At 44.9% G+C, this 16646-nt stretch overlaps 1 protein-coding gene across 18 annotated transcripts in view; it reads right to left on the reverse strand.

Annotated features, from left to right (window-relative positions):
* The window catches only part of LOC308147501 (NACHT, LRR and PYD domains-containing protein 3-like), an 835749-nt gene that overhangs the window by 173569 nt on the left and 645534 nt on the right, over nucleotides 1-16646 (reverse strand). For 13 of the 18 annotated variants that reach the window (XM_080519688.1, XM_080519687.1, XM_080519690.1 and 10 more), the window contains 4 exons: nucleotides 3457-3630; nucleotides 2988-3170; nucleotides 2517-2699; nucleotides 672-854 (listed from right to left, as the gene is read on the reverse strand). In XM_080519688.1, coding sequence (XP_080375814.1) covers nucleotides 672-854; nucleotides 2517-2699; nucleotides 2988-3170; nucleotides 3457-3630 — 723 coding nt within the window. Of the gene's footprint in view, nucleotides 1-209; nucleotides 384-671; nucleotides 855-2516; nucleotides 2700-2987; nucleotides 3171-3456; nucleotides 3631-7821; nucleotides 7990-16646 lie in introns of all 18 variants that reach the window. The other 5 variants (XM_080519680.1, XM_080519677.1, XM_080519683.1 and 2 more) reach the window with 5 other exon arrangements.

Here is a 16646-nt window from a genome sequence, read left to right on the forward strand (position 1 = left end):
GAAGGACCACCACTGTCAGACCAACACAACCAGCCTGTGGCTCCTCTGATTGGCTGACTGTGTCCTCTGCTGTCCAATCCTGAAGCTGCTCAGCGTTGTCCTCTCACAGCCTCACTGAGACGTCCAACACTGGATCTTTGTTCTCACACTAACTGTGTTTAGTAGAAACCTGCTGGAAGCAGCAGGGACTCACTCCAACATCTACTGACCTGAGAGTATGTAGGCTGCAGTCTGGACTCTTCTGAAGACCAACCAGCTGCTCCACATCTGGATCCTGAAGGTGGTTGGAACTCAGGTCGAGCTCCTTCAGGTGGGAGGGGTTGGACTTCAGAGCTGAGGCCAGAGAAGAACAGCTGATCTCTGACAAACTGCAGCCCCTCAACCTGAATAAAGAGAGAAAGCATGAGAATGAATGAGGAGAACCAATCAGATGTGTTGATGGAGAAATGAGCAGCTCCTCATTACTGAGTCCTGATCAATGAGCTGTTCTGTTGTTGTGGATCTTCATCATTACCCTCATCATCCTCATGTCAGCACAACCTTCACACTCCTCCTCATGTCCACACACATCAGTAAGAAGCTGCTGAGCTCAGTCCATCTCTCACTGCAGGACCAGAGTCTCACATCACTAACATTCCTCCTTCTACAACAGTAACAGACAGTCAACTGACCCCAGAGTCTCCAGACTACAGAGTGGACTCTCCAGAAAACCACACAGCTGCTCAACTCCTGAATCCTGCAGCTGGTTCCAACCCAGGTCCAGATGTTTCAGATGTTTCAGGAGGGAGGGGTTGGACTTCAGAGCTGAGGCCACAGAAGAACAGCTGATCTCTGACAAACTGCAGTCAATCAACCTGAATAAAGAGAGAAAGAAGTTAGATTAGAGGACAAAGTTTGATGTTGAAGTCATTGAGAGTGAAGAAGTTTTTCATTATTTAGGTGTTTGTTGGGTTGTTTAGTTTGATATAAATTCATTCTAAAATACTTGTTTAACTCCACAGTTCAGCTACAAAAAGGCTTTAATTTGTAGTGTGTGATTTACTGTAATTAAATATTTGTTTGCTTTTTAAAGGTCCTTTAAGTAACTGTGTGAATATTTCTCATGGTCTTATAATAAGAAGGGTCATTTGAGTGTCGCCCCCTACTGGGAAACCTTGGTGGTAACTAGCTGCTCACCAACCCGACCCCCCCAGCCTTTAAGTCACAGCTCCTCTAATTCAATTCAGACAATAATACTTTAGAGAGCTGGGCTGCTACATGAGCTGAAATGAGCAGCTGATCATATTCAGAAGAGACTGATCACACTGATCCTTGTTGTTCATTTCTTCTTCTAAAGAAGGTTGGAGCACCGAGGAAGTGAAAGAAGAAGGAGCTTATTATTGTCACTGATGTGATCTTTGTTCTTCTGGAGAGCTGAATTGATGTGACAGCAAACAGAAGCAGTGTCCAGTGGGAGGACAAGTCAACAGCCTAGCTTACTGGACATCAAGACAACAAGTCCAGTTTGTGTAAAGGAGGACAAAACGCTGCAGCAATTTAAAGTGTATTTAAAAGATGTTAATAGGACTAAATTACAGTTCAGGGTGAAAACAATGAATTAAATAAGTCCACTGTGATTAAAACTAGACACTCCTATAGATATATTTGATCTTCCTGTGTCTCACATAGAGTCTAAAAGGTTCAAACAGAGTTGGACTTTCCAGGCAGCAGCAATAGTGTGTTACTCTAAAAGGCCAGCAGGGGGCGCATAGTGATTGAAGGCAGTGGAGCCCCCAGGCGGAGTCCTGTACGTACTGCACCTACAGTTTATTTGAAGGTGTGAACATTTATTTTGAAGGGGTGTTTGCTTTTGTCTCTTCCTGGTGAGCCGTCAGCAGAATGTGTTGCTGGGCTGTTTTCCTCTGTGTTTCTGTACACACCCCCGGGGCTCGCCAACCACCATCTTCTCTGTGCACAGAACGGAAAATCACCCCCCGGCGCTCACAACGCAGACGCTGGGGGGAGGGGGGGGTCTGTGTGTACTATGGTATTGAATCCTGGCGGCGCCACTGATTGGAGGAGCCTCAAAGCTGCACAGAGGCAGCTGCATATTAAATCCTGCAGCCGAGACAAACGCCAGCTCAACCTGTCTGCCTCTTTGTTTCCTGCTACAGGATTTAATGTCACCCTCCATGACACACACTGGGTCAGGGGGGCAACAATCGCAGAGTGAGTGAGAGTTTGGAGCTCCAGCTGGGAGATCAGTGACTCTTCATCCAGGAGAGATCAGCCTGCTTTGAAAGCTGAAGGTGAACATGGAGCCTGTCAGAGCTGGACAGTGAATTGTCCAGTGCAGCACCTTGTTCTTCTACCAAGCTTTGAAATGTGGAGCTCCACACGGCTCTGCCACAGTCACAGGACTAAAGTCTCAGTTTCTCATGGAGATCCTCAGTGTGGATCATCTCATATCAGCCTGATGTCTGACCTTTAGTGGAACACAACTTTCACTGCACACAAACTCAAACATGGGGTCTGACCTCAGAGTCTCCAGACTACAGAGTGGACTCTCCAGAAAACCACACAGCTGCTCAACTCCTGAATCCTGCAGCTGGTTCCAACCCAGGTCCAGATGTTTCAGATGTTTCAGGAGGGAGGGGTTGGACTTCAGAGCTGAGGCCACAGAAGAACAGCTGATCTCTGACAACCTGCAGTCAAACAACCTGAATAAAGAGAGAAAGCATGAGAATGAATGAGGAGAACCAATCAGATGTGTTGATGGAGAAATGAGCAGCTCCTCATTACTGAGTCCTGATCAATGAGCTGTTCTGTTGTTGTGGATCTTCATCATCACACTCATCATCCTCATGTCAGCACAACCTTCACACTCCTCCTCATGTCCACACACATCAGTAAGAAGCTGCTGAGCTCAGTCCATCTCTCACTGCAGGACCAGAGTCTCACATCACTAACATTCCTCCTTCTACAACAGTAACAGACAGTCAACTGACCTCAGAGTCTCCAGACTACAGAGTGGACTCTCCAGAAAACCACACAGCTGCTCAACTCCTGAAGCCTGCAGCTGGTTCCTACTCAGGTCCAGATGTTTCAGATGTTTCAGGAGGGAGGGGTTGGACTTCAGAGCTGAGGCCACAGAAGAACAGCTGATCTCTGACAAACTGCAGTAACTCAACCTGAATAAAGAGAGAAAGCATGAGAATGAATGAGGAGAACCAATCAGATGTGTTGATGGAGAAATGAGCAGCTCCTCATTACTGAGTCCTGATCAATGAGCTGTTCTGTTGTTGTGGATCTTCAGCATCACCCTCATCATCCTCATGTCAGCACAACCTTCACACTCCTCCTCATGTCCACACACATCAGTAAGAAGCTGCTGAGCTCAGTCCATCTCTCACTGCAGGACCAGTCTCACATCACTAACATTCCTCCTTCTACAACAGTAACAGACAGTCAACTGACCTCAGAGTCTCCAGACTACAGAGTGGACTCTCCAGAAAACCACACAGCTGCTCAACTCCTGAATCCTGCAGCTGGTTCACACTCAGGTCCAGATGTTTCAGGAGGGAGGGGTTGGACTTCAGAGCTGAGGCCACAGAAGAACAGCTGATCTCTGACAACCTGCAGTACTCCAACCTGTTCAGGTGACACAAAAGAATTGGAACCAAGAAATGTCAACAATACATTATATCATTGCAACAATAACAACTGCAGAGGTGTTGAATTATTATGTTTTTTTTTTCTTTTTAAATCAATCAATGAAAGACGTTATTTGTCCCCGACGGGATAATTAAAAGGTCAAATAGTGCAAATCTATAAATATATAAATATATAAATAGATCAACAACAGACTACAACTCCATCACCGGTAAATAAATATCAGTAGTAGTAAAAATGTGTTAATAAAAGTGAGTCAGATATAAACAGAACAGAGAATGAAGGTCAAAGGTTAAATATGTATCAGGAGGCCAGGCAGTGATCAGAACTGAGTTTTTAGAAAAACCTCTTGTCCTTTTTATTTTGAGACGGGGGGCATGTTGTCGGCTGCTGTAGCTAAAAAGTTACTCATAATCTAACTTAGTTATTTTTAAAAACAAGTAATCAGTTAATGTAATTAAATTACATTTTAAAAGAGTAACTAGTAATCAGATTACTTTTTCAAGGTAACTGTGGTAACACTGATGAGTAAAGATCAAAGAAGTCATCAAACTTTCAATGAACAATAGAATCTGATGCAACAGATCAGGAAATGATGGCAACTTACATCAATCTCATCAAGATATGCTAAAAGTTACATTTAGAATTTTAATTAATAGTTAAATTACTAATAATTAACAGAATTCATTGAAAAAGGTGAAGAATTTCAGAGTTCCTGACATCAAAGAGATTGACATTTCATTCACCCTTGTAACATTAATAAGACAGCAAGTCGTGACAAGTAGCTTCAGTAGGATTCCAAACATTGTCTTCATTTAAAAAGAAAAAAGAAAAACATAGATTGTGTGTGAGGCTCAGAGAATAAAGACGGTGGTTCATGAAGCTGCATTCGGCCTCACTAGAACAAACTCTTCTATTCTATTTAGTCCCGTCACTGTGCTTCACTCCACTGATTTGACTGGTGGCTTCATAAGAAGTCCTGGTCAATGTGAGGCTCTGGCCTCTCCTCTGTCAAGCCTCCTCTCTTTCCTTGCTGCATCCTCAGCCTCCTCAGTGAGGATGTTTACATCCAGTCACAGCTGGAATGATGTCCTGCTGCTGTGGTTGTCTCATGTCCTGTTCTTGCTCACAGTCGTGTCGTGTGAGAGTCTGAGGCACGACTCTGTGACATGGACCAGGACACACACACACACACACACACACACACACACACACACACACACACACACACACACACACACACACACACACACACACACACACACAGTGTTGTGATTGGTCAGACTGAAGCCAAAAGGGGGCGGGGTTACTGCAGTGCCCCTGCAGACCACAGAGAGGATTCATATGGTTCTATTGGTGCAGAATTGTGAGTGAGCACTGGGACACTTTGAGAGCAGGACAATCAATTGTTGGAGCACAAATAGTATTTTGAGAACAAATTAAAATTGTGTGAAGGAAACGTTGAGGTGGAGCGACGACAAATCTATTGTGTTCAGTTCCTCTGCTCTTCTTCACATTCTGCCTCTGTGCAGTCAGACTGTAGCTCTATCTCGCTCTATCTCTCTATGTCTCTCTCTCTCTCTCTCTCTCTCTGTCTCTCTCTCTCTCTCTCTCTCTCTCTCTCTCTCTTCCCCCCCTCTCTTGCTCCTTCTCTTCCCCCTCTCTCTCTCTCTCTGTCTCTCTCTCTCTGTGTCTCTCTCCCTCTCTCTCTCTTCCCCCCTCTCTCGCTCCCTCTCTTCCCCCTCTCTTTCTCTCTCTCTTTCTCTCCTTCTCTCACTCTCTCTCTTCCCCCTCTCTCTCTCTCTCCTCTCTCACTCTCTCTCTCTCTTCCCCCTCTCTCTCTCTCTCTCCCCTCTCTCTATCTCTCTCTCCCTCTCTCTCTCCCCCCTCTCTCTGCCTATTTCTCTCTCTCTCTCTCCCTATCTCTCTCTCTCTTGCTCTCGCCCCCTCTCTCTCTTTCTCTCTCTCTCTCTCCCCTTCTCTCTCCCTCTCTCTCTCACTCTCTTTACCTCTCTCTCGCTCCCTCTCTCTCTCCTTCTCTCTCCCTTCCCCCCTCTCTCTCTCTCTCTCTCTCCTTATCTCACTCTCTTCCCCCTCTCTCTCTCTCTCTCTCCTTCTCTCTCACTCTCTTCCCCCCCCTCTCTCTCTCCCCTTCTCCCTCTCTCGCTCTCTCTTGTTTCTTTTCTACTTTTGTGAATTTATGTTTTCTCATCAGGACCTTGACAATAATGTGTGTGTGTGTGTGTGTGAGAGAGAGAGAGAGAGAGAGTGAGTTTCTCATCAAGGTAGAAGGTTGAAGGTATAGAGTGGATAGTGTTTCAGTATTCAAGGTGTTTGTTGGGATGTTTAGTTTGATATAAAGTTGATAGTAAAATGTGTGCAGACTCTTCATCAGGAGGATCATCCTGCTGTGAAAGCTGAAGGTGAACATGGAGCCTGTCAGAGGTTGACAGTAGAGCTGCAACAAGGAATCCATCAAGTCAATCAAATGTGATGATTACAAGAGTGATCCACTATTTCATGATGGATTGGTTGTTGGTGTGATTTCTGCTCCCTCACCATGTTGCAGAGCCGTTGACTTCACCTTCAGAGCTTTGTCAACGTCTGCTGACTGAAATCAAGTTGAAAAGCTCCACCAGCAGAGAGAGGTGGAGGCAGAGTGGAGGCGGTACAGTAGAAGCTCTGAGGAGTGGAGCGGTAAGAGCCACACCCTGTACTGGGCCACACGTCACTGTGCAGCCACACTATTGAACTGTTCACACACCTTCATGAGGACAACCTGCTGGACCAGGACAACGGACAGCTTGTCCTGGAACATTTCAACTGAGAGACACTAAAGACCAAAACACTTGGTCTGGACCAGAGGATGAGAATATTCAGACGTTGTGGTGTCAGGAGATGAGTTTAGAGATGTGAATGATGGTGCTGCTCTGTGAAGCTCCTCTCCTTTAGTTTCACTTTCCCTTTACAACCGACCAAGAAGCTCCAAGCTGCTCCACCAAGCAAGGTGCTTCTAGAGGATTTATACAAGCTTTGTTCTCACTCTTCTTTCTATTTTGCTCCACACTATTTCATTAAAATGGACTTTATGTTGAGATTGTACTCATTTTCAGTTTCATCTTGTAAAAATACAATTCCATTCCAGACACTGTGACACAACAAAGAACAACTATGAAGAGTAAATTTAAAGGTTATTATAGCAATATTTTACCAGTCTGTTCACCCAGGATGAAACTGGACTGTATGTGGTCCCTGAAGTAAAGTAAATATTATTTAATAATTATCTTGTATACATCTTATATACATGTAAATATATGAATATATATTGAATAAATCTTTGTATTGGTTCAGTTCTGTGCTTTAAAATCACCAAAACATATTTGATGTTTGGTTCGTTCAATATTAGCTGGTTCCACAATTTGAAATGTTTTTTTTTTTTTTTTTAACCGATTAAACAATTAATTAAAAAATAATGGACCGATTAATGGATTATTATAATGATTGTCAGTTGCAGCCCTGGTGGACAGTGAATTGTCCAGTGCAGCACCTTGTTCTTCTACCAAGCTTTGAAATGTGGAGCTCCACACGGCTCTGCCACAGTCACAGGACGAAAGTCTCAGTTTCTCATGGAGATCCTCAGTGTGGATCATCTCATATCAGCCTGATGTCTGACCTTTAGTGGAACACAACTTTCACTGCACACAAACTCAAACATGGAGTCTGACCTCAGAGTCTCCAGACGACAGAGTGGACTCTCCAGAAAACCACACAGCTGCTCAACTCCTGAATCCTGCAGCTGGTTCATACTCAGGTCCAGATGTTTCAGATGTTTCAGGAGGGAGGGGTTGGACTTCAGAGCTGAGGCCACAGAAGAACAGCTGATCTCTGACAAGCTGCAGCCCCTCAACCTGAATAAAGAGAGAAAGAAGTGAGATTAGAGGAGAAAGTGTGATGTTGAAGTCATTGAGAGTGAAGAAGGTTCAGACTGGAAGAGTTTAGAAAGGTAAAGTCCAAACAACTGAAGGACCAGGAGGAGAAGAGTCTCATCAACATGCTGCTCACTAACATGCTGCAGAGCTCAGTCCACCTCTGTCCTCCAACATCTGGATCCTCCTCAACTCCTCTCAGTGGTTTGACTTAACAGATTCTCCCTCCAGACAGTGAACTGACCTCAGAGTCTCCAGGTTACAGTTTGGACTCTCCAGTCCAGCACACAGAAACTTCACTGATGAATCCTTCAGGAGGTTGTGACTCAGGTCCAGATGTTTGAGATGGGAGGAGTCAGACTTCAGAGCCGAGGAGATCACTTCACAGTCAGAGAGTTGACATGCAGAAAGACTGTAATGAGACACAGAGAGGACAGACCAAGTCACTCTAACGGTGCGTTCAGGTGACACAAAAGAATTGGAACCAAGAAATGTCAACAATAAAATATATCATTGGAACAATAACAACTGCAGAGGTGTTGAATTACTTTTGTATTTTTTTTTCTTTTACAATCAATCGAGGAAAGACTTTATTTGTCCACCAATGGGGATAATTAAAAGGTCAAACAGTGCACATTTATAAATTTATAAATAGATAAATAGTACAACAACAGACTACAACTTAGTACTAATAAATATCAGTAATAGTAAAACTGTGATAATAAAAGCATGAATCAGATATAAATAGAACAGAGAATCAAGGTCAAAGGTTAAATATGTATCAGCAGGAGGCCAGGCAGTGATCAGAACTCAGTTTTTAGAAAAACCAGTTGCTCTTTTTATTTTGAGACAGTGGGGGAAAGTAACTAAAAAGTTACTTGTAATCTAACTGAGTTACTATTACAAACAATCACTTCAAGGTAATCAGTAAAGTAACTAAATTACTTTTTAAAAGAGTGGTGTGGCAGTCGTGTCGTGTCAGAGTCTGAGGCAGAACTCTGTGACATGGGGCGTCACAAACCCAGTGAGTGGAGGAAGTAAGGCTGCTGCTCTACACCTGAACTTACCCTGGAAACTTGACTTTGTTGTTTTACTTCCTGATTAATAGAGGAGAAACTATCTAGAGGCTGCAGTGTTCTACTGACATGTCCCACTGATGTTCTAGAAATGTGAGGAGGAGAACAGAGAGTGGTGGATATTAATGATCAATGATGCCAGAACCTGAGAGTCTCCAGTTTACAGTGAGGACTCTCCAGTCCAGCGGACAGTAGCTTCACTCCTGAATCCTGCAGGTCGTTGTCACTCAGGTCCAGATGTGTCAGACTGGAGGACTGAGAGCTGAGGACTGAGGGCAGAGCTCCACAGCTTCTCTCTGACAGACCACATCTGCTCAACCTGAAGAAGAACCAACAATGAAAACCAGTTCAATGTTTGTCATGGACTCAGTTCTACATCTTTGTTCCTGAACCACGTACACAGCTTTGTTGGAGGCTTTAACCACTGGCAGCAGCTTCAGAAGAGCCTCCTCTGAACCACCGTATTTCCTCAGGTCAAACTCCTTCAGATCTTCTTCTGATGACAGTAAGATGAAGACCAGAGCTGACCACTGAGCAGGAGACAGTCCACCAGTGGAGAGACGTCCTGATCTCAGGGACTGTTGGATCTCCTCCACCAGAGAACTGTCGTTCAGTTCATTCAGACAGTGGAACAGATTGATGCTTCTCTCTGCAGACACACTCTCACTCAGCTTCTCCTTGATGTACTGGACTGTTTCCTGATTGGTCTGTGAGCTACTTCCTGTCTGTGTCAGCAGACCTCGGAGGAGACTCTGATTGGTCTGCAGTGAAAGACCCAGGAGGAAGCGGAGGAACAAGTCCAGGTGTCCATTTGGACTCTTCAAGGCCTCGTCCACTGCTCTCTGATGGAGATGCTGGAGATTAACTTCCTTCTTCAACACTTTTGACCTCCGGGAGGTTTGTTGTTGTTCATCCAGGAGGTTGATTCCAGACTTGATGAAGGTCTGATGGACATGAAGAGCAGCCAGAAACTCCTGAAGGCTCAGATGGATGAAGCAGAAGACCTTGTCCTGGTACAGGCCTTGCTCCTCTCTAAAGACCTGTGTGAACATTCCTGAGTACACTGAGGCTGCTCTGAGATCGATGCCACACTCTGTCAGGTCGGGTTCATAGAAGATCAGGTTTCCTTTCTGCAGCTCCTCAAAAGCCAGTTTTCCCAGAGACTCCATCATCTCCCTGCTCTCTGGACTCCAGTGTGGATCTGTGGCAGCTCCTCCATCATACTTGACCTTCTTGACTTTGGCCTGGACCACCAGGTGGTGGATGTACATCTGAGTCATGGTCTTGGGCAGCTCTCCTCCCTCTCTGCTCTTCAACACCTCCTCCAGAACTGTAGCAGTGATCCAGCAGAAGATTGGGATGTGGCACATGATGTGGAGGCTTCGTGAGGTCTTGATGTGGGAGATGATCCTGCTGGCCTGCTGCTCCTCTCTGAACCTCCTCCTGAAGTACTCCTCCTTCTGTGGCTCAGTGAACCCTCGGACCTCCGTCACCATGCCGACACAGTCAGGAGGGATGTGATTGGCTGCTGCAGGTCGTGTGGTGATCCAGAGGCGAGCAGAGGGAAGCAGTTTCCCCCTGATGAGGTTTGTCAGCAGCACATCCACTGAGGTGGACTCTGTCACATCAGTCAGGATCTCAGTGTGCTGGAAGTCCAGAGGGAGGCGACACTCATCCAGACCGTCAAAGATGAAGACCACCTGGAGGTCTTCAAAGCTGCAGAGTCCTGCTTCTTTGGTTTGAGTGAAGAAGTGATGAACAAGTCCCACCAAGCTGAACTTCCTGTCCTTCAGCACATTCAGCTCTCTGAAGGTGAATAGGAATGTGAAGTGGACGTCTTGGTTGCTTTGGTCTTCAGCCCAGTCCACAGTGAACTTGTGTGTCAGGACTGTTTTCCCAATGCCAGCCACTCCCTTTGTCAGCACTGTTCTGATTGGTGGACATCTTCCAGGTGAGGCTTTAAAGAGGTCTCCTGGTCTGATGCTGGTTTCTGCTCTGTCTGCTCTCCTGGATGCTGCTTCAATCTGTCTGACCTCATGTTCCTCATTGACCTCTGCAGTCCCTCCCTCTGTGATGTGGAGCTCTGTGTAGATCTGCTTCAGGAGGGTGGACTCTCCTGCTTTAGAGACCCCCTCAAACACAACCTGGAACCTCTTCTTCAGGGCACATTTCACCTTCTGTTGGCAGACTCCAGTAGCAGTTCCTGAAAAGAAGAAACCATGAATGAGTTGAGTGTGTTTGACATTGAATGTGAAGATGACAGTGTGTTAGTGGAAATGTTTCTTCTCCATCAGCTCCATCAGCTCCTCAGTGGAGACCAAACAGCCTCTGGTCTGATGCACATGTTTGCATCACATGAACAGCAGAGTTCAGGAACTCTCTTTGTGTCTCCTCGTCTCTGCTTTTGGACTCTGCTGCTTGTTTTGGACTTCCTGCCTGTTTCACACTTTCTGTGTCTGACCTGGAAATGACCTCTGTTCTCTGGACGGACTCTGTTTCTGACTGCTTTCTGCTCCAGCTGAGAACATTTCAGGTTTCATCTCCATCCTGTGAAATGAGATCAAATCCTCTTACTGCTCCTCAGACGCTGAGCCAGCTCCTCCTGCTTCATCCTCCTCAGGAAGTCCAGTGTGATCCTCAGAAATGACTCTCTGCTGCTCCTCTGCTCTTCATCCTCATCCTCCCTCTCACTCCCTGAGCATGCTGGGTAATCTGGACTCAGGAGCTTCTGCATCTTCTTCAGCTCCTTCTTCATGAAAGTCACCATGTTGTCCTCCAGCAGCTGGAACAGAGAAACATGTGGAGTTGACTTTGAGCTGAAACTGAAGCCAGATTGAGATGTGAGTGTAAATCCAGTGCAGAGAGCAGGATGGACAACATGTGAAGCCAAATCACACTTCATGTGGGATCCAGCAGAAACAGCTTCAAGCATCAGTGAAGACTAGAAGCTGGATGAAGGTTGGACTGTTTCACTTTGGACCTGAATGGATCTAATAAGCTGAGTGTCTGTTTCATGTTTCAGCTGGAAGTCACAACAGCTTCTTCTGTCTCATGATGTGACAGTAAAGTGTTGAATGGACACTTGTTCTCACCATAAATATGGAGTCCAGATGTGTTTGCTGCTGAGGGGCGGAGCCACCACGGGGAACCTGGTGCAGAAACACGCTGCAGAAACATGTTGACATGTTAGTTAAAGCTGCTGTGTGGTGTGATGATGAATCCTGACACAAACACTGATTCTCAGCCCTCATCAGCACTTCCTGCTGCACATTTAAAGTTCCTCTACCTGAAAACATCTTTAAACTCTACTTCTCATAAAACATCCCTTCTGCAGAGAGAATCAACCAAAAAACACCAAAACAAGACCATCAACACTCATTTGCACTCTTTTCCAACCTGCAGTTTCCCAAATCGATCACACCAACGTTGATGTTTACAAACAAACCAGCATTTGTGTCCATGAAACTGAGTTTATGTTTCCTAACTGATGTCATCTTGGGAAATCTGCCTCATGGGTTTCTGGGATATCAAAGATGATGTCGCAGAAGCTCCAGCAAAATGATCAACATTGGACTGATTCAGCCCAAAATAAAAGGACAGACTTTCTCAGAGAAAGAAGATTCAAGCCAGGAGAAAATTCTTAAATGTTGTGAAACTGATGGTTAATCAGCAAGCGGTCGACAAACTGGTAAGTTCCTTGAAGTGTCTATGCTAGAATGAATGAATATAAAATTTATTTGAAAGGGACAATGTACAGCTAAAACATAAATGTTGCCATTTGATGCACTATACCAGATTGTAGCTTTAAGCTAATTTGCATCTGTAGTCCCTTGGCAGGTCACAAAAATACAACACAGTAACAAGACAGATTAAACAGTATACAGGGATAAAACACCACAACAACATGGCTACACACGTCTGCGTGCAACTCCCCCCACCTCCCTCATCCCACCCACGCCCACACCCACACACACACACACAAAAAGAAGTCTAAGGACCAAACTAGTGGTTGCAGAGCTGAGCAGCTTTTAACAGATTTTTTTGGTTAGATTTGAAGACTCTGAGAGAGCTACTGCCCCTTACGGTGTCAGGTAAGGTATTCCATTGGTTTGTGGCTCTTACAGAAAAAGCAGATTGCCCCGCTACAGTGCGGCGAAATGGTATGGTACAGTCTCGTATGGAGGATATTCTAGTGGATCTGATGGAATTTGACGAGCGAGCGTGGATAAAAACACATAATGGCTGTGGGGCCAAACCATTAAAAATTTTATAGACCATACACAAATTGGCGAATAACCTAAAATTCTCAAAACTCAATAACTCATGTTTCTCAAGTATCCTACAATGATGATAACGAATTGGCTTTTTGTCCAGTGTTTTTAAAGTTTGTTTGTATAAAGACTCCAGAGGTCTCAGAGTAGATTCACCAGCCTGCCCCCAGCAGGTGATACAATATGACATGCGGGACAGAATCATGGCGTGCATAAATATCTTGGCTGCATCCAGAGAGAGACAATTTCTGATGTGTTTAAAATTGTATTTTTTGGTTTTAACCATTTTTTTGACATGTTTCTTAAAATGTAAATTTGGATCCAGAAACACGCCAAGATATTTAAATTCAGTAACTATATCAATTCGTTCACCTTTAATGAGAATCTCAACATCAGGGATTTGTACCATGGTTTTAGAAAAAAACATACATTTTGTTTTGTTTACATTTAAACTCAAACATGATTGATCAAGCCAAAGAGTGATTCTCTCCAGTGCAGTTGTTAACTTAGCAGCTGCAAAGTCAGCTGTTTTAGCATGTACATGAACAACAGTGTCATCTGCGTACATCTGCAGATCGACATCAGCACACTGTTCAGCAAGATCATTAATATAAAGACTAAATAATAAAGGACCTAATACAGATCCTTGTGGGACTCCCATAATACATGTCCTGTGACTGGAAAGCACACAGAGTTAAATTATGGTCGGATAGGCCGCTAATTAAATTATAACTTTTCGTTATTCTTTCTGCTCTGTTAGTAAATATCAAGTCAATCTGTGTACTTGAGCATTTTGCAATCCTAGTTGGGCCTTTTACTAGTTGTTTTAAGTGGAATTTTTCGGTAATCATTTTTAGTTTTTTCCTTTTGGTTTTATCCTCCCAATTCACATTAAAATCACCCATAAGCAATAGTTCTTTGTTGTGATTGCACTCATTCAAGACTTCAGCAAGTTGATCATAAAAAGTGTCATCTGCAGAGGGAGGCCGATAGACACCTATAATGTTAAAAGACATTTGTTTAGACAAAATAATTTTTATCCCAACATATTCCAAAGTGTTACCCGCTTTATAAACCTCGCGCTCACATTTAATGCCTTCTCTTACATAAAAAAGCACCCCCCCTCCATCCGGTCTGTCTCGTCTAAAACATTGATATCCAGGCACTGTAAATACACTTGAGGGAGTAGACTGTTTCAACCACGTCTCGGTCAGACAAAGAAAGTCCATATTTGAGTCAGACAGAAGATGAATTAGCTGATTGCTTTTTGGAGTAATGCTCCTGATGTTAAATTGTCCGCCGAATAGCCCCCTTGGTTTCAGCTTCGGGTCCCACAAAACCTTCGCATGATTGACAGTTTGAAAAGTTTTGAATAACCTCTGTCTCTTCACTGCGGGGTTACAACGCGCAGCGGCATCTTCAGCAGATTTAGTAGGACAGACAGTGGACCTATCAAGGTCTCCACAGTCCAGGAACGATAAGTTATTCATTAAGTCACCATGTCCGAGATTTAAATTATAAGTGGAGAAGCCCGACTCAGGGGGTTCATGCTCACTCACCACCGGTAGCACCGAGTGAATCGTGGACACAGGGACTGCGCCGGGGCTGTGCAGCGCTCCAGTGGTCACTGGCCCAGGATTTAGCTGAACATCTCCGGCCAGCAGGAGCAGCGTGAGGAGGAGACCTGCCATTCTCCGGAGCGGTGTAATGGATGAGCGACCCACTGGGACAGTAATGCGCTCCGGCAGTTGGGCTCGCCCGAGCCGCAGGACAGATGAATAGATCGCATAATATCCCAGTAGATTACACTGCAAACTCACTGGAGAAACGTCGCTTGGCCACGAACCGGCGCCTGCTCCAGGTTCAGACGCCGGGAGCGCACGGTGGCACAGGTGGTTTCCATCAGCGTTGATTGCTCTGGCCAGGTAGATACGCACAGGTGATGCGACAGTGAGTAGCAACAATAGCCCAAAAAGCACTCCATAAAACACATTCCAGGCCTTTTTGCTGTTAAAAGACTGCTTTGCCGTCAATACAGTTTTTAATTGGCATGTTCTGCGGCATAAACGGCCTCCTTGATGGAAAAGGACGCGCGGGGTCATAGGACCTGCCACACCGCAACTTTGCCGAGCGAGCGATGCCAAACCTCTGGACCAAGTATGGGAATGAGACCAGTGTTTTGTCCTGAAAGCATGACGTGAATGATGTGTTTGTGTTTGTGTGAGTGTCATGATTAATTATATCCAGAAATGTATGAACAACATATGTGAGACGAACATCAACAACTGAAACTGGATATTTTTCCATGTGGATTCTGGTCGAGGAACTTTAAAGTTGAAGTTCTTCAGTTGAAATCTTTGACATCCACCCATCCCCCTCTTCTTTGGTGTTCCTCAGGGCTCTGTACTTGGTCCCACCTTCTTCATTGTCCATCTCCTCCCCTTGTCCATATTTCTCATAAATACATCATGAAGTTTCTTTGCTATGCAGACGACACTCAGCTCTACGTCTCCACCAAACCAACTCCACCCTCCACCCTCCTCCATCAGTGACGATCTACAGGACATCAAATCCTGGTTCTACTTCAGATTGATCAAACTCAGCAGTGATAAAGAGGTTCTCCTCATGTGATTCAGGTCCATTAAAGTTCCTTGTTTCTCCACCCTCATCGACAGCTCCTCTGTTTCCCTCCAGTCAGGGTGAAGAGTCTGGGTGTCTTCCTCCACAGTACTCTGTTATTTCAAAGCCACATCAATAGAATCACTGAGTCAGCATATCTCCACCCTGCTAACATCAACCACTGTTGCTCCTCCCTCTCACCCAGCAGCATCTCCACACTGGTCCACGCCCTGGTTACTGGTTCCCTCCATGTGTTTCCTTCTCTCTGGTCTCCCTCTCAAATCCTCCATGAACTCCTTGTGGTGTCAAATTCTTCAGTAGGAACCATCATCAGAACACCTTCCATCCTTCACATGACGGTGCTTCTCCAGAACCTCCACTGACTTCAATTCAACACCTTCACTTCACAATTCTTTTCCAGACATTATAGTTAATCATGAAGCTCGTCCCTCCGTACCTCATTGATCTCCTCTGTACCTCACCTCCTCCTTCACCTCTCACTAACGTCCACAGTACTTCTCTGACCTCCTCTCTCAGCCTCACTGACCTCCAGCCTGGATGAACATCAGGAGGTCCACAGCTTCAGCCTCCAACTCTGGAACTTCTTCTCAACCAACATCCAAACCATCCAGTCACTGACAACTATAACATCTTGTCTTCAAACTTTGAAACCAGCATATTCAGGATGAAAATAGGACTTTTGAAAGGGTGTAAGATCACACTTTGCTGTTGAGTTTGCACTTTGTACTCTTGTACTAAAATACTGGAAGTGAATGTTGGAGTGAGCACAACTTCTCTCACTCTGGTTTTGAGGAAATGAAAGGAAACAAAGAGTTTCTTACTTTGTGTCTGAAGGTCCAGGTTCACCACTGAAGTCTGGTGGAACATCTTTGGACCCGTCACTCTTCATAGACAACCTGCTGGATACTGAAGACCCTGCTGTGTGTCTGAGCTTCTGACCTCTACACACACACACACACACACACACACACACACACACACACACACACACACACACACACACACACACACACACACACACACACACACACACACACACACAGTCAAAATGTTTGTAAAATAACTTCAATAACCTTGATGCA

The sequence above is a fragment of the Blennius ocellaris genome, assembly GCF_963422515.1.
Source record: "Blennius ocellaris genome assembly, chromosome: 24".
NCBI classification, from domain to species: domain Eukaryota; kingdom Metazoa; phylum Chordata; class Actinopteri; order Blenniiformes; family Blenniidae; genus Blennius; species Blennius ocellaris.